Source organism: Agelaius phoeniceus, chromosome 29 (genome assembly GCF_051311805.1).
Source record: "Agelaius phoeniceus isolate bAgePho1 chromosome 29, bAgePho1.hap1, whole genome shotgun sequence".
Lineage (NCBI taxonomy): Eukaryota > Metazoa > Chordata > Aves > Passeriformes > Icteridae > Agelaius > Agelaius phoeniceus.
Genome location: NC_135293.1, coordinates 5,720,074 through 5,742,518, shown reverse-complemented (window position 1 = coordinate 5,742,518; position 22,445 = coordinate 5,720,074). Strand labels below are relative to the sequence as shown.

Here is a 22,445-nt window from a genome sequence, read left to right as displayed (position 1 = left end):
TACTTAATATCCAGTACCATTTTAGCCTGAAATAAGCAAGTTTCACAGGTTAATTATGGCTAAAATTATCTTTAGTCAAGGCTGAAGAGCACCACAGAAGGAGGGAGACTGTTCTGGACTTATGGATTCAGGTATGTGATGACAAACTTCTGCACACTGAGTCTTAAGAATCTAGCTTCAGTTTCCTTAGTTGTCTTTGGGTTCACAGCTGCAGAGACTCAGAATAAAAATGCCCATCCCAAAGCACTAAAATGAAGTTGCAAGGCAGGGTCCTGCACATGGCTGTAATTAAAGACTGTGTATGACAAAGAGCATTTCCTGGGCAGAACTATGGCCTTAGGGTGGTAGGGATTGATCTCCGAGGGCACTCGGGCCTCCCAAGTGTGGAGAGGGAGAGAGTGACAGCCCCACTGGTGCAACAGATGCGAGCTGGGAGGCTGCACTGCAAGCACTGCTGTCACCTGTGCTGTCAGTCTGTTCTCTGATGTGACACAGCAAGAGAGCTCCTGAGCTGAGTTATTATCATCTCCAGAGAAGGGGAGAGGCCTTAAAAACTGAGCGGTGTTGGTGAAAAGCAATCCTGCCACTGTGACAGCTCTGTCAGGACAGCAGGCCTGCAGCCATGGAGCCCTCTGGGTCTGGTTTGGCTTCCTCTCCTTGCCAGCTCCCTCCCAGAGCTGGGGGTCCCATGATGGGGCTGCAGCAGCCAAGGCTGGGCCTGTTCTCTGGGCCCAGAGGCCAGTTGTGCCCTGGAGACTGTATAAGTCTTTTGAATGATGAAATTCTCATGTGTCATTTGGAGCTTTTAAAGAAAGTATCGTACTTGAAGGGAGAAGGTACATTAATTCATGGGCAAACCCTTACACAGGGATCCCCATGAAGGGTCTTTCACCTCACCAAAGGGCAGCTAGTGGGGATGAGGTGACATCCTGCTCAAGGCTGATGTTCCATGAGAGAGGGTGACTGCCTGCCTTCCAGCATTGCAGCCTGCAGATCCAAATTCCAGAGTCCTTCAAGTGAAAGCTGGTTCATTGTTTGAGTTACATGATGTCAGGCTGCCAGCAAGCTTCAAAGATTTTCCTACTGACATATGGTCTGCTAGTGTGAAAAGATTTCAGGCAAAATGTACATAAAACAGACTTTTTTGGTGTAATTAATTTTTACATTTACTTAAAATTTATTGTTATGCTAAATTCTGAAAATTAGAACTTATGCAAGAAATTATAAGATGAAGCATCATCCAACTCCTAAGCTATCCAGTTAAAATGATAGTGTTGTAATGCTCCTATTTTCCAATTTTAAAAATGAAATCTCAACAAAATTATTACATCCATATAGAAAGCTTTCATTTATTATGTATAATTTCTGATGGAAAAAAGTGCCTTTGGAAGAATTTAGTTCCTTTCCATTTTAGGAGACTTTTCCCTGAGTGGACATGCAGTAAGCAAAATCTTTTAGACATTAGAGCTATTTTGAATAATTCATACAGAAAATACAGCTTGTATAATTTAACCTGGCCTTAGCTGCAGAAATGGTTTATCCCAGAGCCTGACCATTTTATACTTCCCAAGTGAAAACTTATTTGCCATTCAAACCAGTACCTTTCACACGCAAGTCCTTTCGTGGGGTGGCTGGCAATGAATGCCACTGTCTTTTGAAACTGCAAATTGGTTAAATCTTCCCCAGTTTTAGTTTATTATCTCATGAACCTTTTGGGAAGGCTTTCAGATAATCACAGATAGGAGTCATATCTTCAGCAGCTTGTTCAACCCCTCTTCTCTTTATACAGTGGGTCTTTGGCTAGTATACCCTTTTCTTCCTGGATTAAAGGCTATAGAGTAGTAGTAAAAGAATAATCCTAATAGAAGAATTATAGGAAACAACTCCTGAAGTGACTTAACTGCCTATAGATGTGATGAAATTCACCACCTAGGCCTCAGGCACACTGCAGTGAAGCCCTGCCCAGCCTCTCTCCCAACTCCTGTTCAGCCTTCCTGCATTCCAAGCACTGCCTGGATCCTGGTGTTTTGCAGCAAGCCCCGTGTTATTCTTTGTTCTTTGCCAGATCCTCTCCTTGCTCTTGTCACTCTCTTTGGTGTCCCTTCTGGCATCTTGTCTTTTCTGAAGAAAAGAAAGTTTAAATTGTATTTAAGAAGACTAGTCCTGTATTCATTCACTGCCCTCGGGGCCTAACGTGGCAGCTAAAATAAAAGAGGTGTGATCATGTCATTAAAGCCAGTGCCTCATTGTCCCTGCCTTGGGAGATTGACTTAAACTGACAGGTGTTAACTCTATTATGGTTTCACCCAATTTTTCTCACCCTGATAATGTGTCTTGTAATATGATTTCCTGAAAATAAGTTTGTATTTATTCTACATATAGTTGTTCAGCATATTTTCCTATGCAATGTATTACTGTTGAAGCTGTGAAAGCCAACAGAGATTTGTCCAGCAAGCATATGCACTGGACTCCTTCTTTTGCTATTGTCTACAATCCATGAGCGTGTCTGTCTCAGGCTACAATGTAAGATGTAACCAAAAGTATGTATTCTATCACCATCTTCATAAACTGTTTAAAACAGGCAGGGCCGTGTTCTTTATCTCTTCCATGACTCAGCCCTGATAACACCTCCTGGGGATATCTTCTGCCAACGGGCCATCGAGTCTCACTGCATGACTCAAAAATTACATCATCTCACTGTGCAATGCTCCACCCATGGGGAGGAACCAAGCATTTCTACCCGGGTATAATCTGAGTTTGGAACACCATGAGGAGCCTTACCTACTGGATTCCAAGAGGAGAAGAGCTTCATAACCTCCCTGGACCTTCAGAGGAAGACCAGACCTTTCTACGGGATCAGCACTTCAACAGAACCCCATCTATCACTAAAAGAGGACTGCAGCCACCATTTAATGGGACTGCCACCACCACCCCGACTAATAGTGTGTCAGGTTGTATCCTGACTGTCAGTTTAAGCCAGTGTTTTCTGCTTTTATTTTAATTTTCCTATTAAATTGTAGTTCTTACTTGGAAGTTCCCACAGGTTTGTTTTCCAACTAGTAGGGTGTCCTCCATCATTTCCTCAGAAAAACTGATTTTTCTTGTAATTTAGCTTTGATGAAGGGGTAACTCAAGGAAGTTGAAGGCATAGCACCAACATGGCGGAGAGGTTTTTTCTCACCCCATGTCCTCAAAGCTTTCACGAAGTCTTCTCAGATGCTCCCTCAATGTCATCTCCCTCTGTTAGCAAGGCAGGCTAGGGAGCTGCCCTCTCTGATGACATTTGTCCCAGTGATCCCTATACAAACTCTGGCATGAACCAAGAGCCTGTGGAAGGCACCCAAAACTCAGAGATGCAAATACACAGTGTGCTATCTGCCAGGCTTACCTGTTTGCTCCTTCCTTACTCCTCTTTGGACATACCAACAGGTTGCAGTTCTCTGATACTACATCCTGAGAAGCCATTAGGCGGTGAGGAGAAAGGTCTGTGGATGGCTCCCATGTCACTAGAACATAGCTGCAAGCTAGAAGTGAGCTCCTGCTCTGATCTTTGTGAGATAAGGTATCCATACAGCTCCCAACATATGCCTTAAGAAGCTGTTAGCTGTTTGTGGGGCAATCTCATTTCTCTCCTTCCTTCCTGCAGGCAAGTAGGAGTCACCCTGAACCTCACATTCTCTCATGAGCATTGGTGGCACAAAGGAGACAAAGACTTTTCATACCTCAGCACAGAGGATGACATTGAAGATCATCTGGATGATCACACAGGACCAGAAAATGTGTAACAACTATAGGATCACCAGGAAAGCATGTATGAGACAGCTTATGGGGAACAACCAAACTTTTGTAATGAAATAATAATGTACACTGTGGGAAAGAGAGGGAGAGGCAAATCAGAAGACACAAGAGTAAAGAAAGCAGGTTAAGTATCTTCAGACTTACAAGGATCAAGTGTCTTTCTGCAGAATGACTTGGCTGAGGTGTTCCCAGGGCAGAGCTGAGCTGAACCAGGATGGCACCACCAGGCTTCACGCTGTGCCCAGCTCTCACAAAGCAAGTCTCAGAGGACCTGCTGAAGCTCTGTATTAAAATCACCAGCAATGCAATAGGCTTTGCAAACAGGTCAGTTATCAGACACCTGCAATGCTCCCTTAGAAGAGACAGGAACTGGCAACATTTCTCCTAAACTAAATCCTAAGAGGAACAATGGGGAAAAGTGAAACCATAAGGAGACCTCACTTAAATAAAAAGATAATGGCTTTTTAAAATTAAGTTAGGGAAGAGTTAAGGGTACAGATGACCAGCTAGGCACAGCATTATTTTTAACAAAAGTCACAGAAAGTCGGTATCCTCAGTGATGAGAACAGAAAAGAGGACAGCACTGGGTTGGAAATGGAAAGCAGACAGGACAGAGAGCAGTTCAGCACAGGAGAGAAATGATGAGTTGCTAGTATGTCTTCCTCCACAAATTACCTATGATATGAATATATTGTATGCTGGGAAACCTTGTTGGACAGAGCATGTATTTGCTCTGCACTTGCCTTCCTCGACCTCTGCTGCTTGCTGTTGGTGCTGAGACGTACTGATCTCAGGGGACCCTTAGTCTGATCCAGGACACCTCTTACCTTCTTTGTCCTTACACTATGGTACAGCAGTTTGGGATTCTGGGACTTCACACTTAGTAGTGGAGACAACTTAAGTTGTGCTTGTTCTCAGGAAAGTTGCCTCAAGCTTTTAGTGCTTTTCTCTCTAAGGCAGACATATGACCACCGTGTTATGAATATGAACGAGGCCAAACTGTCTCTGGAGAAACAGGTTCTCGTTTATTAAAATAGCTGCAAGGAACGGAGTACCTAGGATAAGCCCAAGCACCCACACAGCAAGCCAAAAACAGAACAGTGCGCTATCCCAAGTGCACCAGAACCTCTGCACCAAGCAAGTTTCCAAAAAGAACCCTGATTCACCCGAACTTCCTCCATTTATAGCCCCCTTTGAGTCCAGGATTGGTCCATTTTTGATCCACATGGTGATTGGTCCATTTCCAGGCTTCTCATTGGTCTTTAACACCGTTCATTCTGGACCAATCATTTCTGCAGGGCTTCGAATGATTGGTCAGATCTTCCATCCAATCCCTCTTCGACCTCGCCTTGCCCCGGCAGACCACCCTTCCACCAAACCTGGACCCTTCTCCTAGAACATTCTAATAACCCCCTGCCCACTCTTAACATAATACAATTAATATAACATAATTAATACAATATAATTGAACTATACCCTACTTTAACATAACTTTTACTTATAACAACCAGAATGTGGGACTTGTCATGCAAAGTCAGCCTCATAGGCATCCAGACTAAATGGCAACATGACCAAAGTTCAAAACTCAGCATCTTCAGTGGTGGTATGCAGCAAGAGTAGGGACAAAGGACAGCAACAGAGACTTATCCCGTTCTGTGTGTATAGCATGCCCTATTTTTAAAATTCTTCTTGGTGTAACAAATGAAATGTTTGGTTTGAAAGAAAACAGAAAGATTAGACTATAATGCTAGTGTTGTGGAATAAGTTTATGGGAAGTTAGTCACTATCAGCTTTTCCAGGCAGCTTGGCAAAGGTAAAGAAAAAAGAACAACTTCAGCCCAGTTAAAGGCTGGAAGGGCTGCCAGATGTGTGTATCCAAAAGCCATTCTCCAAGGCTGGTACCTGTGTGTGGCTTCTGGAGGAACCATTGCCATTGCCCTCCCAGCATGCCCTGAATGCCTCATGATTTTCTTGTTTTATTTCAGATCCATGGTGGGTAACTTTAAATTTACTGTGCTGGTTTTTTTTTTTCTATACTAATTGTATCTTAGTAGACCTTGAGCTTTAAGGCTTTTTTTGTCTGTTAAGAATTTCTTGGGAAATTCTAACCAGTATGGTTTGCACCTTCTCTCTCTAATAGGAACCAGTGTTTATAACATTAGGAGTGGGAAAAGAGGAGCAGAGGCAGTGGCTCTAGATTAATTAGTAGAATTAGTTCATTAATATAGTTAAAACCCTAGGGCTTTTTTTTTTTTCCCTGTGTGTTCTTCTGTTCCAGTTGAATTAATTTTTGAACTTGTAGTGTTCTGTTCTCTGCCTTTCCTCCCACAGCATGGAGGGTCACGTATCCAGGAACTCTAACAACGCATAACACCCATGTACAGAGGACATCAAAATGTATTCACATTAATGGGAAAACGACAAGCCAGGAGATGATGAAAACCACAGCAAAACCATTGAATACTGCTTCACAGACCCACTTGTATTCCAGGTAATGGAGTATCCTGGCAAGCAGTAGAGAAACAAATTTCTGTATGTCCCTTGTGCCTGTGTTTTCCATCTAGGGGCTGAGGGATTTCCCACATCCTGCAAGGATGACCAGGCTTGTAGGGATGTGTCCTAGTCTCTTTGTATCCAATTACCTTTCCCCAAGAGCAGCAGAACAAGTACTTCCTAATTGCTCTGTCACCAACTCACGTGTCCCACTCATGGGCACTGCATTGACATGTGTCATGTGTAGCAATGTGCACAGCTGCCAGGGCTGCCCACAGGCATGAGCACAGGCCTGCAACTGGGACAGCGACTTTTTACACAGGCAACAGTTTTAAACTCGGAGAGATTTAGATTAGATGTTAGGGAGAAATTATTTACTCAGAGGGTAAATAATTGCCAACCTGGCACAGGTTGGCCAGAGAAGCTGAGGTTGCCCCATCCTTGGGGTAGGTTGAATAGGTTTTGGAGAAATCTGATCTAGTGGAAAGTGTCCCTGCCCATGGCAGGGGGGTGGAATGAGATGGGCCTTAATGTCCTTTCCTACCCGAAACCATCCTGTGATTCCATGATTTCCAGGTGAGGGTAACACCCCTCTAAAATATAACCAGAGGCATCATGGACCAGCATGACTACCATCCCAAACCATATCATATTGTCACAGTAGGAGACAAAGGTCAAAGTGATGGTGGCGATGTGGTGGACAATCTGTTCTTTAAAGTCCTGTCATGAGAGGAGAGATTGTCAGTCTTACCTTGCCCTGGCGGCATCTGATCCTGCACACTGCTGCTTCACTAGGATGTGTCAAACATCTCCACAAATCATCAGTGCTCCCCACCACACTACAGCTCTCTGAGGTCCTGCACAATCTCAAGAAGAGGATTTTGTCCTTTATGCCCAGATTATGGAAACCCAGATAAATACCCATGAGACATATGTAGGTGCAAACATGCTGTAAGATGGACTTTTTAAAGTTTTCGTGAATCAATCTGCCCTTCCAACATTGGTTTCTTAATACCCCATATTTTCTTCCAGATGCCTCCTCTGTGTATTGAAGGCCTTTTGTAATGACAGCAGATTGCCCTTGGCCTGGGGCAGGTCCTACCCATTGGCTATAATGGAGGAGCTCTTCAATTGCCTGTGCTTCTTCAGCTGACTGTGCTGCAAAAGTCATACATACATTTACAGGACCCTCATCAGGGCAGGGCAGGCCAGGTCCCTCCCATCGGGGGGCACAGCCCTGTGGTGCAGGCAGCACCTGAGAGCTGGGACAGGCTGTGATGTTCACCCAGTGCTGTCCCTTGACCAGCCCTGGGCCCCCAGCACTTGCCCAGCCTGGCAGACAGGAAGGCCATGCCACACACGAGCAGGGCCCAGTGCAGGGTGCTCTGAGAGCTGAAGGGGTTCCCATGCACAAGGGGCTTCACAGCAGCATTTGTGCCTTCTCCTTTGCACCCCCAGGGAGCTGACAGTGGGGCAGGGGCATAGGGGGCTGACTGAACCATCTGGTTGTGGTTGTGCTGTGGTCAATCACCTTCCTCTTCACATGCAAGGGCAGGGTGGCCACCAGTGAGCAGTAGAAGGAGAGCTCCAGGAGGTGGAACCAGCCCAATATGGGTGGTGGAGGCTGTAAGACAAGTGACAGGCAGTGTGACAGCCCTGCCTAGGCCTGGGTTCAGGAGAGGGGAAGAGTCTTCCTCTTCATTCAACCCATGTTTGGGAGAGCAGGTGCTGGTCATGCCTAAATTTTCCTGTTCCCACTGACTTAACTGTTTGCTGATGTACTGACAAGTCCAAAGCCAGGACTAGCCCTGGTCTGTCTGCGACTGAACTGGGAGCAGCTGGAGTCTCCCCTCTTCAGAGGCTCAGACACCTCGTCTTTATTCCTGCTTTGAAGTGTCAGATGTCCTGACCACCTTTTGTGGCACAGACAGCCACTTCCAAAAAGTCTTGGGTGACAGAGAAAGTGAGAAGAGGTGCCTGCTCTGAGCAGAGCTCTCCATGGGCTGTCATGTGGGAGCACATGTGAGGAGCTCATCAAGCAGGTGTCAAACTGTTTGCATAATGCATAATGTAAGGATGAGAGACCAGAGGAGTATTGAAATAAGACAGGTGGATATAGTGAGGTATGAGTATAAAGCTTTTTGTCACAAGGTGGTGCTGTCTCCATACTTGAAGGTTTTCGAAAGTAAACTGGAAAAACGAAACTGGGAAAAGCCTTAGGTAACCTGATCTGATCTCACAGCTAAGTTCTGCAAGCAGGAGGTTGGACAAGAATCATTCTTATCTCTCTTCCAATATGAATTATCTTGTGATTCCATGTATGTGCTGCTCACCTGTTGTGGAAATTTCAACCAGCACTTGGTGTGGTTCCAAAACCAGGGCTTCTGTGCATAGAGAAGGCAGCAGTAAGAACCCAGTGCCTTTTAATGACACATGAAGACCATGGGAAGAGGTATTGCAAGGACTCAATGTACCCATGCTAGATCCAATCTGGCTCTGAGGTTTGGAGAAACTGGTTGGCAAAATGCATTTATCATTAGTGAATGTACAAGATGTCATAGGGAAAGTCTTTGGAGCAGTGGGCAGCAGCCACAGTCAGGACAGGGTCTGCTCTTGTCTGAGATGCAGGAACTGTGTGTAGGTATCTGTGGGGAGCACTTACACCAGGATCTAAGACAAGAACAGCAGAGTGACATCACTGACAGCTAGCCAGCTCCATCCAGGGAGAAGGGAACTTCTGATTCAGGATTGGGGATGATTCTGCTCCATACCCCTGAATTTGTCCTTCTTTGGCTTTGCACCCACAGTCATGACCACCCATCGTCTTTGGATGGGCTCTTTAAAGTGGCGTGGGACCATCAGCCTCATTTGCAATGAACAAAGAGCCCTTGAAAGGTGTCACTTCACAGCATGACCCTGTTCACATGCTTACATCATACAGAAGAGCCAGTCCAGAGAAGAATGAGGTGAAATAAAATGTAAATCTCCAACTAAAACAGAAAACAAGGAATTAAGACCTCCTCCAGAGTTGAAATAGCTCCCCAGGCTGTGCCCAGGATGCCCACAGGGGAACCTGTGCTTGTGTGGACAGAGATTTGCAGAATCTCAGCTCTCCTGGCACATGGAAGCATGTGCTTCAGGGTATTCCCTGCCCAGCCAGGCTCTGCTGAGATCCACCCTTTGCCCAGATTCCTTGGGCATTCCATCAGTGCTAAAGACTACCAAGATGACTCTCCCTGTCTCCTTTTGTTGTGTGGATGTTTGTAGATCACCTATCAGATGCTTATACACCCCAGACAGTGGAAGGCAACAAATTTTTCTCAGTTATGGCACAGGAATACTGGAGCATTTATAAGTTTCTTCAGAAATGCTGCAGTAGGAAGCAATGCACAAGCTTTCAGGTGGAGAGTGTATTTTTTTAAACATAATAACATGATTCAAGCACAGAATAATTTCTTTTTTAGAGGGGGAAGAGGAGTAGATCTCTTACCTGATGGGGGTCTTTATGTACATATAGCATTAAACCTCAAGGTGAGAACCAGAGATGACTTGATTCTCTTGATCAAGACACTTGGTGACTCCTCTCTCCACCATGACTCCATGCATTACTAAGATATGCAGGAAGATTTAATATAAGAGAGCAAACAACTTAGGGAAAAGGAAAGCTGTCAAGATTTTGGTGCTTTCTTGGGTTGTTCAGTTTTAACCTCCCTCTTTCATGGCTTGCACTGCCTCCTAACTGCACTTCACGGATTCATTTTCTGTCCAACCATCCATGCTGACAAGATCTTAAAATTTTAATTTTGTATCAAAATCACCTTTGAAAATAAGTTTAACACATTTTACAAGCGGCTTTTGTGTTCAAAATCCCTCTGAGGGATTTTGAGATTTAAACCTGTTCTCCATCAAGGCCAGTAGACTCTGTTGAGGCAAATTTAACTTTTCAAAGGTAAATATGGGAAGCTGGCAGTGCTGCAGTGTGGCTCTGTGTGCAGTAAGGGGACCTCCCCTCATGGGACAGAGGCTCTGCTCGCAGCCACAGCAGCTCCCTGGGAGTGGGTTTGGGGTAAGGACAGGACAGAGGATGTTGATGATGTGCAGGCCTGCTGGAGGTCTCCATCACCAAAATCTAACCCAACTATCTGGCCTCACAGAACTTCTTCATCAACCTGGGGTGGTCCTGGGCCCGCTGGTCCTGAACCAGGTCTCCACTTTCTGACAGGCAGGTCACTTTGCTTGGCCAGTGCAACCAGCTCCTCCCGGAAAACAGAGCAGGGAGAAAGGACTGAACCTTTTGAGGGCTCTCATTCCCTGTGAGGGAGGAGGAGGGCCTGCTTCTGCCTGTCTACCTCTGCCCAAAGTATACCTTTCTTTGAAAAAATTGTATCAACTCTGTTTGCATTTGTGAACTCCCAGATTGTTTTGGCCATTTTAAAACTCCAATTCAGACATACCTAAATGCAGGTTCAGAAGTAAGCACAGCCTCTCCCTGGTTAAATTTTGTCACCTGTACACAATGGGATGTAATGTCTGGCTATAAAAGTCCAAATACATTTATTTTCATCTCTGATACAATTTTGGCTTATAATTATCAGCTATTGATAAAAGCTGAAGATAAAAGAAGTTTCAACTTGGAAAGATAAAGAAATAGACACATGGTTCACTCCATAATGTCAGTAAACCATTCAGCTGTTGAAGTGGCAGTCACAGGCTCAAAGGCATCAATTCTATCATTCTCATTTTCTTCATGAATTCCAAATAACATGATGTGCTAAATAGGTATGATTCGTGCTGACAAAATTGAAACAGTAATCAATATTGATGCAGTAATTAATATTTGGAAATAAAACAGTTAAAAGTTGTAATGCCAAGAAAGAAAGGGAGAGGAGGGGTTCCACCCCACCCCCCCCCCCCACTCCCCCCTTCCTGCAGATGTTCAAGGACAGGAGAAAATAACAAGAGATAACAGTTACTAAAAATTAACAGAAAGAAAGGGAAATCTGGTTAGGTCCCAGGAAAATGCCAACTATAAGAGATTTATTGCTTTGATGCTTAAATGTAGTAATATGTTAGTCTTGGCTTACATTGTACTGGCTTGGTGCACAGGTGTAACCCAAAGGTGAATTAAAGGACATCGAGGAAGAGGAGAGGCCTTCATCAAAAACGACCTCCAAAGACTGGTGCGACCACCAAAACGAGTGGTGGAGCATGTGCGGTAAAGGTGGTGAGGAGGGCGGAGGTAGAAGTGTGATGAATCAAAAATGGGAGGAGATGACATTGACACATGGCATAAAAGGGGGGAATCTTCATTTGGCAAGCTTGTACGTGAGGTGGCAAGGGTCCAGAGCCCTGCACTCCGTATCCCGCAGTTATCCTTTGCTTATGTGCTAATATTGGAACCAAATTATCCCTTATTTTTTATCAAATTATATTGTCAATATATATTTTCTAAACTATTCAATTAAAATTGTTGCTACCTAAAATATTGTTTGTTTTTTTTTATGATGGGATAATTGGGCAAACATAACAATGACAAGAGTTAAGGTTTATAAACTGTGATTAAAATTAATGTAAAGATGAGCTCATGAGCATTTTATAATTAATCTGACAAAGCTTCATCATGATTACAGTAAATTATTTTTTAAAATCAATGCATCAGTGTGAGTCATGATCCAGGCCCAGAGACTGGTGGTGGATGAAGCTAAATCCAGCTGGAGACCGGTGACCAGTGGTTTCCCCCAGGGCTCAGTTTTGAGGCCAGTCACATTTAATATTTTCATCGATGATCTGGACGAGGAGATCAAGGACACCTTCAGTCATTTCACAGATGACACCAAGCTGGGTGGCATGTTGATTTGCTGGAGGGCAGGAATGCTCTGCAGAGGCAATTTGACAGGCTGGATCAATGGGCCAAGGCCAACAAGGCAAAGGGCCGGGCCCTGCCCTTGGGTCACAAGAACCCCATGGGACAATCCAGGTTTGGGGTAGAGTGGCTGGAAAGCTGCCTGGTGGAGAAGGACCTGGGGGTGCTGGTCAATAGTGGCTGAACGTGAGCCCAGGTGTGCCCAGGTGGCCAAGAAGGCCAATGGCACCTGGCCTGTACCAGCCACAGTGTGGCTGCAGGACCAGGGCAGTGACTGTCCCTCTGTGTTAGGCACTGGTGAGGCCCCACATCAAGTCCTGGGGTCAGTTTTTGGCCCTTCACCCCAAGAAGGTCACTGAAGGGCTGGAGCATGTCCAGAGAAGGGAGCAGAGCTGGGGAAGGGTCTGGAGCACAAGGCTGATAAGGAGCAGCTGAGGGAGCTGGGGGGGCTCAGCCTGGAGAAAAGGAGGCTCAGAGGAGACCTTCTCGCTCTCTACAACTCCCTGGCAGAAGTAGAACAAGATGAAATGGCCTCTAGTTGTTCCAGGAGAGGTTTAGATTGGAAAAACTTCAAGCCCTGGCACAGGCTGCCCAGGACTGTGGTGGAGTCCCCGTTCTTGAAGAGATATAAAATACAGATAGATGTGGTACATGGGGACATGCTGGTGGCCTTGGCAGCGCTGGGAGAATGGCTGGACTTCATGATCTCAGAGAGCTTTTCCAACTTAAATGATTCTGTGATTCTGAAGGACTTGGAGTTCTGCCAAAAATAAGCAGCCTTAATAGACTCTACCCAAAGGGGTGGTGGCTGCCTTCCTGCCACAGCCAGCAGCTGTCACAGCAGCTGCTGTGTTTGACACGCAGCAGGTCAGGGGTGCTGGGATTGCAGCTGCTGAACATGTTGGAAGCTGCTGCAATATCTGCTGGTACATCTCTTCCCTGAAGGGTGGCAAACAGCAACTGCCTGGCTTGTGAGGCTGGTTGGCCTGGCCTGGGGACAGAGAGAAGGTGTTGCTTGCCTGGGCTTTTGGGACAGTGGGACACAGGAGACACTCACCTTCTTTGGGGTTCTGCCCAGCAGAATGTAGGAGCCTTCCAGTGTGGCATTGGTCTGAACTTCGGGCCTTTGCTTGTCGCTCACCCCCGTGCCCTGCCCAAGGGCAGAGTCAGGGCTCTGTAAGAGGAAGGAGCTCTGGCAGGAGAGGACCCGTGTGCCCACACCGGCAGGCAAGGTCAGCCAACAGGAAGATGCTGCCAGTGCCGTGCTCTGTGCTGGATGTAGAGCCCCAGCACCAGCAGAGTGCTCCCACACCTGGGCTCAGGGTACAGCCCAAGGCTCCCAATGCTGCTCCAGTGCACACTCAGGGCTTGGTACCTCTGCTAGGTCAATGCTCTTTCTTCATAAGCACAATGGCACCAAAGCACCAAAGCAAAGGTGGAGTGGAGACAACAGTAACGATGGCTAAATAAGCAATAATTAATTTTGCTGAGGCAATAGGACACAGAGCATGCCTCTGTGTTGGAGTATATGCTGGCCCTCCTTACTGCGCTCCTGAGCAGTCCAGAGGATGCTACAAAAACAGTCTGCAAGTGTCTGAGTGTCCCGTCTAGGGTACCTGACCACTGTCTGCAGCAGGAGCCAAGGACAGAACACATGGGAATATGCTGGTTCCTGCAGGAAACCCCAGCAAAGCTCTAGTGGGAGGCATTGTGTCCTAAATCATGTTGTTTCTAGGAAGCCAAGCAGGTGCAACATGCCTTCCCTTCTTTGAGGGAAGACCTGATGACCCTGGAATTAACTCTGGCTCTTCCTACAGCCCTCATCTGCCTCATCTTCTTACATGGCTGTGCACTGCAGGCAGGAGCCAGCACTTGGGGCAGATGGGTCAATGCTCCCTGCCTCCTCCAGGAGAGACCCTCTGTCCCAGCTTAGGGCAGGTTTGCTGACCACAGCTTTGATACTTCATGTCCTCCCCTTTTCCCCCCCTGGAGTCCTGCTGTGCCTGGTGGGAAGCATACTGGCAGTTCTGCCCACAGGGGCACACAGCCCTGCTTTAACTGACCAGCTTCCAATTTTCTGAGCATGAGGTCTGATCTGCACCTCCCCACATGTCAGTCCTTGTTCCTGAAAAAGGGTCTCAAAGCCCTCTCTGAATCCATCTCATGGGATGAGCAATGTGGATCTGCCTCATTTCCACAGACAAGTTCTGGGAAGGTGCTAACCAGTCCTCAGGCTCCCTGGGGGTGACAAGCCTGCAGCTGGGACCCTGGAGTGGATCATCACCCCTGGCAGAACTGGGGTTCTCTGGTGTCAGGAGGAGAAAGTGAGGCAGAGCTGGGCAAAGAGTGGTGTGAGCAAAGAGGTCCCACGGCAGCCCTAGGAGCTCTGGGGTAGGGAGCTCACATAGCACCTTCAGGAGCATCCTCGAGGATCAGGCTGAACCCTGGCTCAGCTAGGGGCTTCCAGCACTGACATACCCAGTAAATCCCTTATCTGTGCTGCAAGCTGCCTTATCTGTCTTGGACTGTCTCCAGAGGGACCCACCCACAGCTAAGGTGTGACTGAGAGATTGACTTGTCTTTTCACAACTACAGGTACCGCAGAGAGGGAGAGCAGGGGAAAGAGCTGCCATACCATACAAATACCATATGGTATGAAAAGCAGAGAGATTCATAATTCTTGGGGACAATCCCAAGTGCACTTTGTAGTGGTCAGGAGGCAGGCAAGGATTATTCTGGAGCAGCCCTGCAAAACTGGTGGCAATCAGCACAGGAGAAACCAGAGGTGCTGCACTCACCTTTCAAAGATGCATCAAAGATCAATAATGGGGCACCAGGGATGCAGAGCAGGAGGTGCTGAGGCTGTGGGTACTGTATGTCTGCAGACCCCTTCAAGTCTTCCCAGATAGCTCCAGGTGGCAGGCAGTATTCATGGTGCCAGGACCCCTCTGACACTCCCATTCTGGTCAAGATGGTGGGCACAGAAACCAGTGGCTGCCTGCAGCAAGCAGGTATTAGTAAGGCATAAAGCTCACTAAATCAGGATTCCCAACTCAACAGCTCATCACTCACTGTCCCAATCTCTTGCTCAATCCCATGAGTATGTCAGACCAGTTGAAATATCATCATTTGTTTTGACATGTCTGTGAGCTTGAAGGTCAGGCAAGATGTCCTAGTACACAAGAGTAACTTAGAGGGTGTCAAGGAGGTGGCTGATTTCAATTTCACTCTGTTTCACAGGTGACACCTACCTGGTGACACTATCAGCAGAGTCATCTCTTTTGCTCCCTCTTTCCCTCTCATTCTGCAAAGCCCTCATCTCTTAATCAGCTCTGACACCCAGCAGAGGGTGTGGATGGAGGTCCCAGGGGAGACTGTCTACATCCATTAAAATCTTCTGGCATCTTCAAGGCCCCAGCAGTCCCAGTTTTGGTTCCTTCATCCTGGCCAGTGACATCCCATATCCTCTTTGCATTTTGAATCCTCATGTACTGAGCACAAAGCTGAGGCACTGCTCCCCAGAGCAGTTCTGGAGTGCTCACACACAGACCAGAACTTCAGGACACCCTTTCTCCTGCACCACCTTCCTCTGCTCCACTCAGCTTCACCTGTGTTCTGTCAGTCTCTCAGTGCTGTGAACTGCAGCAGACAGCCTGCAACACCATCATGAAGAACCTTCATTATCAGCTGATTTTGCTTTGTCTTTCCCTCCCCCTTTTTGGGGGCACCTGCACCGATATAGAGTTGCAAATGACCAGTGTTGGTCTCTCATAGTCAGCTCAGGTGGGTTTCCTCATCAGGCTGGTGAGGGACCTTTCTGAATGCCTTTGCAAAGCTGAGCAGGGTGCAGGTTCTCTCCACTAGATGTGCTCACCAATTCTTTGGGGTAATTCCAGCAGAGTGAGACAACTTCCCCACAGACCCCCCGCCCTGTGGGGACTCTTTCCTATTATGTTCACATCTATTTCCAAAAATTCTATTGCGGTAACCGTGACTTTAAAAATCCCGCCTGCGCCGCCGTCTTTGCCCGGTAGCAGACGGAGCGGCAGGGAGGGTGCGCGGTTTCGCGGCTCGGTGCGCGGGAGCCGCTCCGTCGTCAGGGACGCGCTGGCTCGGCGTTCAGCTCTGCCAGAGGCGGATAAAAAGGCACGGCACCAACAGACAAGGATGGCAGAGTGTCCCTCCGACCGGGACTAGTCCAGGTTTTATTCCAGAACGCGGAGTAACACCCAGGGGAAGCCGCCGGATCGAAGGGCGGTAGGGGGAGGGAATACACGTGTTATATAGGAGAAACGGGAGGGGGAGAGCTCAGACGGGCAGCGAATGGGAGCCCACCGTGAGCGCGGGCTTTTCAGAGTGACAGAGCGGGGAGCCAACCGAGAGAGCTCAAAGGTGGGACCCCAGTCCCCGGTCCAATAATTCCATGTATACCACCGAAGTTTCTGGATAAAAGGGGGGCATTTGGGGGTGACAGAAAGGGCGCGAGTTTCCAAGGTAACTGGTGATGGACAGATAACTGGGAAAGAGGGGGAATTCCAGACAGAACCATTATACAGAAAAAGGGGGTAACAGAACATTCCAGCTTAAACCGGGGGAGCATAATAACACAACATTCTATCACATATAATACTATCTACTGCTCTGACCAGTCTTCATGTCAGACTACAGAAGGCTGAAGTTTCTTACATTCCCACTGGAACCTTCTTAAATTTTTCTGATAACAAGATGATTTGAAACAAAGAACAGCATTCCACAGTTGGTAGTTGAACTCCTTTAAGTGCAAATTTCCTCCTGCCAGTGGGTTTGAAGGTTTGCTGTTACTCAGGTAATCTGTGTGCTAGGTGACATTTTCTCCCCTGTTGGCCTGAAGTGGATCCTCTTGCAATATGTTCTCAGTGAGATGTCAGGTATTGAACCCTCTCTCCCTCAGCTGGGGAGCCACACAGGGCAGCTCACTGCATTTCTTGGCTCTAGCCTGACCTATCCCTGTGTTGCTGCTGTCTGCCACCATCATTTCTGAATCCAGCCATCTTGTCAATGTTTCATATTGCCTTTCAAGTTGTTTCTCAGGATATTTCTTGGCCTGCTTACATTCATCTGACAAAGTTATAGGTCCCTTCCCTTGTTTAGACATGACTTCAGCTTTTTGAACAAGGCCTTGTCTTTATTTGCAGGCACTGTGTCTGCTGTACCTGTGAGAATGAGAAAAGCAATGCTGTTCCAAGTGCAGCCATCCAAGAAAAGGTTCCCTTGGGCATACATTTCTGAATGAAATAATGTGAAATAACATGATAATGGAGATCTTTGAAATTTACTGTGTGCAGGAAGAAGGAAACAACCGTGCCAAATTATTCTTAAAACAAGATCCAAAATGGCAGCAGATGTCCACGATTGGACAGCAGATTCACGTCAGCCATAATTTTGGGCTAGAGCAGCCTGAGGGCCACACTGTGGCAGCCTTGACTCACCCACCTCATAGCAGCCTGGAAGCATCTATATATGCTCTTTTTCTCATGGCTCACCTGGAGCTGGATGCCTCATCGCCCACAGCTGCTCACTAACATTATGCGGGCACACACTGTGTGATGCACATCTCATCAGTGCATATGGGGGATAAAAGTATGGGGAAAAGAGAGTCAGGCCCTGCTTGGTGCCCAGTGCTCCATCTGGAAACAGAACTCTCCATTAGAGAGTGAGTCCTTTGAGGAGAAGCTGAGGGAGCTGGGGGGGCTCAGCCTGGAGAAAAGGAGGCTCAGGGTGATCTTCTCTCTACAACTCCCTAACAGGAGGATGCAGCCAGGTAGGAATTAGGGTGACAGGAGCAGAGGAAGTGGACTCAAGCCATGCCAGGAGAGGTATGGGTTGGACATCAAGAAGAATTTTTTCATGGAAGGGGTTGTTAAACATTGGAATGGGTTGCCCAGGGAGGTGGTGGAGTCTCCGTCCCTGGAAGTAATTAAGAAGTGATTGGACTCTGCTCTGTTTGACAAAGTGGTGACTGGTCACAGGCTGTACTTGATGATCTCAGAGGCCTTCCCCAATCTAATGGATTTGGTGGTTCCATGATATGCTCTGCTGGGTTTCTCAGCAGACAAGTGACAGACTAGCTGCAAGTTTTCTATAACAGTTGTTCTGTGGGGGGAGCTGTGATGCCCCATGTGTGAAGAGAGAAGGGGATGGATACACTAAAGTCTTAAACACTGTCACACTACTCAGAAGCTTCCCAGCCCTCGAGCAAACATAAAGAGAGAAGGTGGAGGAGCAGGGAGAGAGCTGAATGCTTCTTCAAGCCTTAGCAAGTTGATGGCAAGAAAACAAATTCATCAGCTGATCTGCCTCAATGACTCATGACTGTTATGCTCAGCTAAAGGCAGCACTCAGTAATTCTTGCTCAAATCCAACAGCTCTCCTGTATCCTTGATGTATCTTTCATAAAAACCAGATTTGCCTCCTAACAAGCTTATCTCAATCTTCAAGGACACAACAAAGCCCTGAGGGTCAAATCCAGCAGGCATTAACATACACTGGCTCCACTGGGCATTATGCAGACTCTGGGAAGAATTCTGCTCCTAGGAGGAGAGGTGATGTGATTTTACAACAGGGAGCTTTCCTAGCCTCCTAAAACCTCAGAAAAAAAGAAGAATAGATATTAATTTCTCTCCTCCTACTCTTGCAAGGCCAAAGCACTTCCCCAGTGTTGCCATCTTGGACTTGCCATTGTCCTGGCAGTACCAAGTAACCTGGCCTGCCCCTAAGTCTAGTGTAGGGGTGTTCCAAGTTGTCCCTTGTTACAGGGCCAAACACAGTCTTACTAACAGGAGACAAACGTGGCAGCTGCAGGTCTTTACTGGCATGGCTCAGTGTGGCTGTGTGTCCTGTGCAGGCAGCATCTTCCCCTTGGCAATGGCACCCACACGGGTCTCCCTCATCACACATCCACCTGTAAGGTGCAGCCAGCCAGGTTTACCTCCTGGTGGGTAAAGAAGTAGAAAAGAGACCAGACGATCAAACCTTTAAAAGTAATTTATAAAGAACATTTACATTCAGTAGTACAAAATGATGTAGCATTTCAATATCCCTCCTGAGCACAGCACCTGCAGAGAGGTGGGACCATACGCTCAGATCACAGCACACACAACATGTGCTTCCAACTTTCAATTATCACAGAATTACAGAATTTTATGTGTTGGAAGGGACCCACAAGGATCATTGAGTCCAACTCCTAAGTGTTGAGAAACAGCTGTCTGGACTTCCCAGCTCTTCCAATGTGATTTGTGGTACTCCCAGCTCTTCCAATGTGATTGTGGGTACTCCTCCAGCCTGGGCTTTGGAGCTTAGGGGCAGTAAGTAGGGACTGAGATCCACACATTACAAAACTGGTCACTGGCACAAAGAGTACTTCCTTTGAGAAGAGCATGTTTTATCTTATGCCTTTCCAAAAGCTTTCATTTCACTATACTCAGTTTTAATTTTTTGAGTGTATACAGGGCACCTGTTTTCTCAGAAGAGGTATCCCAGTGATAAGATTTGTTACTCGTCGGCCATAATAATTACTGGCAATAGGCCAGGGCCTCCAGAGGCTGATCCAGGCTAAACAGATTCCTATCAAACATTAGGTGGGTAAAACTTGACACTGCCAGAGTTACCCACCGTCTTATTTTTAAAGTATTTTTCAAGATTAACACATTTGACAACAATTATGGTACAGTCTTAATACAAGTCAAACCACTTTGATCCCTTGCTATCTGTTTTGAGGCTACAACCTATAGTAAGCTTTTACTGAAGGAAGACAAAAAACTTCCTTCAAATATCCACTGGCTATAAACACTTTGGTTTATGGGAAGCAGGAATTCAGCTACAATACTGCAATTGCACTCCAGGTTATCTACACAGTGAGCAAAACTGTTTCTACAGATGGTGGCCTGGGGTTGCTGGAGGCCAGGCCAGCAGCACAGGACAGCAGCTATCTTTCCTTGGCATGGCCATTGGCACGGTGGGCTCTGTTGTCCAGGGGCTCAGATCCGTTCCTCTGGATGTAACCATTGCTTGTGACGTTGCTGAAACACGTGATCCCATTTTTCTCCTTTTCTCTAATTTTATCTCTTTCTTCATCCTTGTCACTTTCTTCTGTGTCACTTCTCATGTCCTTTTCCATCTACAAAGGCAGGTGAGTGAGAAGCCAGATAAACACAGCAGTTGCACAAGCAGCAGTGATGGCTGAGCCACAGGCTGACCATGCACCTGCTGCCTCAGCCACTCAGCACAGGGTCCCTTCAGCTTTCACATTACCCTTGGGAGCAGATTCTCCCTGCCTCTTTGCTTTCAGTCTCACTGGAATCTCATCTGTGACCCTGATACACATTCCTGATACACATAATTCCTGAAATTAGGAATTACAGGCTGTGAAGCAGAGCAAAACCACAAATGCCCAGGACTGAGGACAACTGTGGAGAGCCTGAGGAGATCCACGTTGCTGCCCTGGTCATCGGCACGAGGGAGAAGGATGGGGGAGGCAGTTAGTCAAGCTCATTTACACTTTCCAAAAGGGACAAGGAGCTTTCTGCCTACATGCCTGGGTGGCTGCAGGCTGACAACACTCGGGACAGGCTGGAAACATGCTTCCCAAAGGCTCAACACAAAGCCACTCCACTCTGACTGCATTCAGGTTTATGGTCAGGTTTTTCCTCTTGCTGCTTATTGACTGAGAGACCTGTAATCCACTTCTAAGTATTTAATTATCTGCCTTAAAAGGAAGGCAAAAAAGAAATAATGGGATAAAATGACAGCTTAGAAAAAAGCAGCTCAGCACTTCCTGGCTTCTCAGGCTGTCTCTACTCTGCTATATAAGATGCCAATATTGGGGACAAATTCACAGTGTCACACTCCTTGTTGGACAGAGGGAAAGCTGCAAACCCCTTCTGTGACCTCAGCTTTAGAAACTGCTCAGGGGAAAATCAGGTGCTGCCCAGAAATTTAGTCTCCATTTATGGCTGTCCATTCTTCTTGAGATCTCCCAAATCATACTGAGAACTCTATTTCAGCTCATGCTCTTTCCGAGATCACTACAACCAGATGCAGACAGGATTTTTAAAAATCTAAATTTGCACTGAATTCACTCTGCCTCCAAGGACAATATGGGTGGGAGATAGGATCTGCTGTGAACAACCTGCACCTTAGATCACTCTGGAACTGACAGATCAGGAAATATGCAGGAGTCTGGACCTGCAGCATAAGGACAAATAATAGTCAATATTTCTAAATATATCCATTTATAGCCAGAGAATGTGGCTGAGGCCTTAAATCTGGCAAGATTCCCAAAGGAACTATAAAGCTCCTCCCTCTATGAGGGAATGAAACTTGTACTTCAGTATCTAGGCTGAGTACTAATTACTTGGGATTAGGAAACATCATGTGAGAAGGTGGTAAAGATTATTCAAAGATTATTCTGTAGCCAGAGAGGAAAATTGTGGAGACCAGAAAGGCCTGCAAGAAGAACATGAACTGATTGCAGCAAAAGTTTTGTAGCTCTCAAAGAGAGAATGTCCTGTATTCTTGCTGATATTGCTTTGGGCTACTAAATATTGTCATTGAAATGGATCTGTTTAGGACAATTCTTTTCTGCTTTTTACTGCTCAGTACAGAAAGTTTTCAAATATATTTTATATAAAATCTGGCATATCCATTTTAGATAAAATAGGAAAAATTCTGGATATGCTTCAGGATTTTCTTCCCTGATGGTTCTTTACTTTCTAATAAGACTATTTATTACCCCATCATTTTACGTGACAGTAACTGCAGTGGTAATTCAGCCCATACAAAAACTAGGAAAACAGTAAAAGGCTGTATTCAGTTGTATCTTCATTTCCGGCCCTGTTTCCTGATCTGCTAGTAATTTGCTCTGTGCTACTTTAAGGGAAGGCAGGTAAATAAAATGGGGACAATCAGGATAAAGAAGAGCCTTTAATGGTTGCTCTCAGTTCCTGTAAGACAGAATTCTTCAGTTGGATACTAATAAAACAAATCATCCTGGGCTCTGAGGTCACTTCCCACAAGGCAATGACTGGTCACCTTTGGACTTTATCCTTGGCATGTGGCCAGTCATGGCTTTGATTTTGGGAACATACTGAGCAGCACTTTGGTTGCACAGCAAATACTACAGGCCAGAAAGAGTGAGATGCGGGATGCATTCCATTTCAGTTTATACAGCTGGAGCTCAGATACTCATCTCTGATTGCTTTGTGTCTGTTGAGCAGCACTGCCAGGTGAAGTATGGAATGGATCTAATTTGGGC

General features: G+C 46.4%; 1 protein-coding gene and 1 pseudogene across 1 annotated transcript in view; both read right to left on the bottom strand.

Moving 5' to 3' along the window:
- Positions 1 to 71: 71 nt before the first annotated feature.
- On the bottom strand, positions 72 to 15,115 carry LOC129131392 (ceramide synthase 4-like; annotated as a pseudogene).
- Positions 15,116 to 19,162: 4,047 nt separating this feature from the next.
- Positions 19,163 to 22,445, bottom strand: part of LOC129131393 (ceramide synthase 4-like) — a 40,085-nt gene continuing 36,802 nt past the window's right edge. The window contains exon 11 of the mRNA XM_077191444.1: positions 19,163 to 20,309. Coding sequence (XP_077047559.1) covers positions 20,118 to 20,309 — 192 coding nt within the window. The 3' untranslated portion in view covers positions 19,163 to 20,117. The remainder of the gene's footprint in view (positions 20,310 to 22,445) is intronic.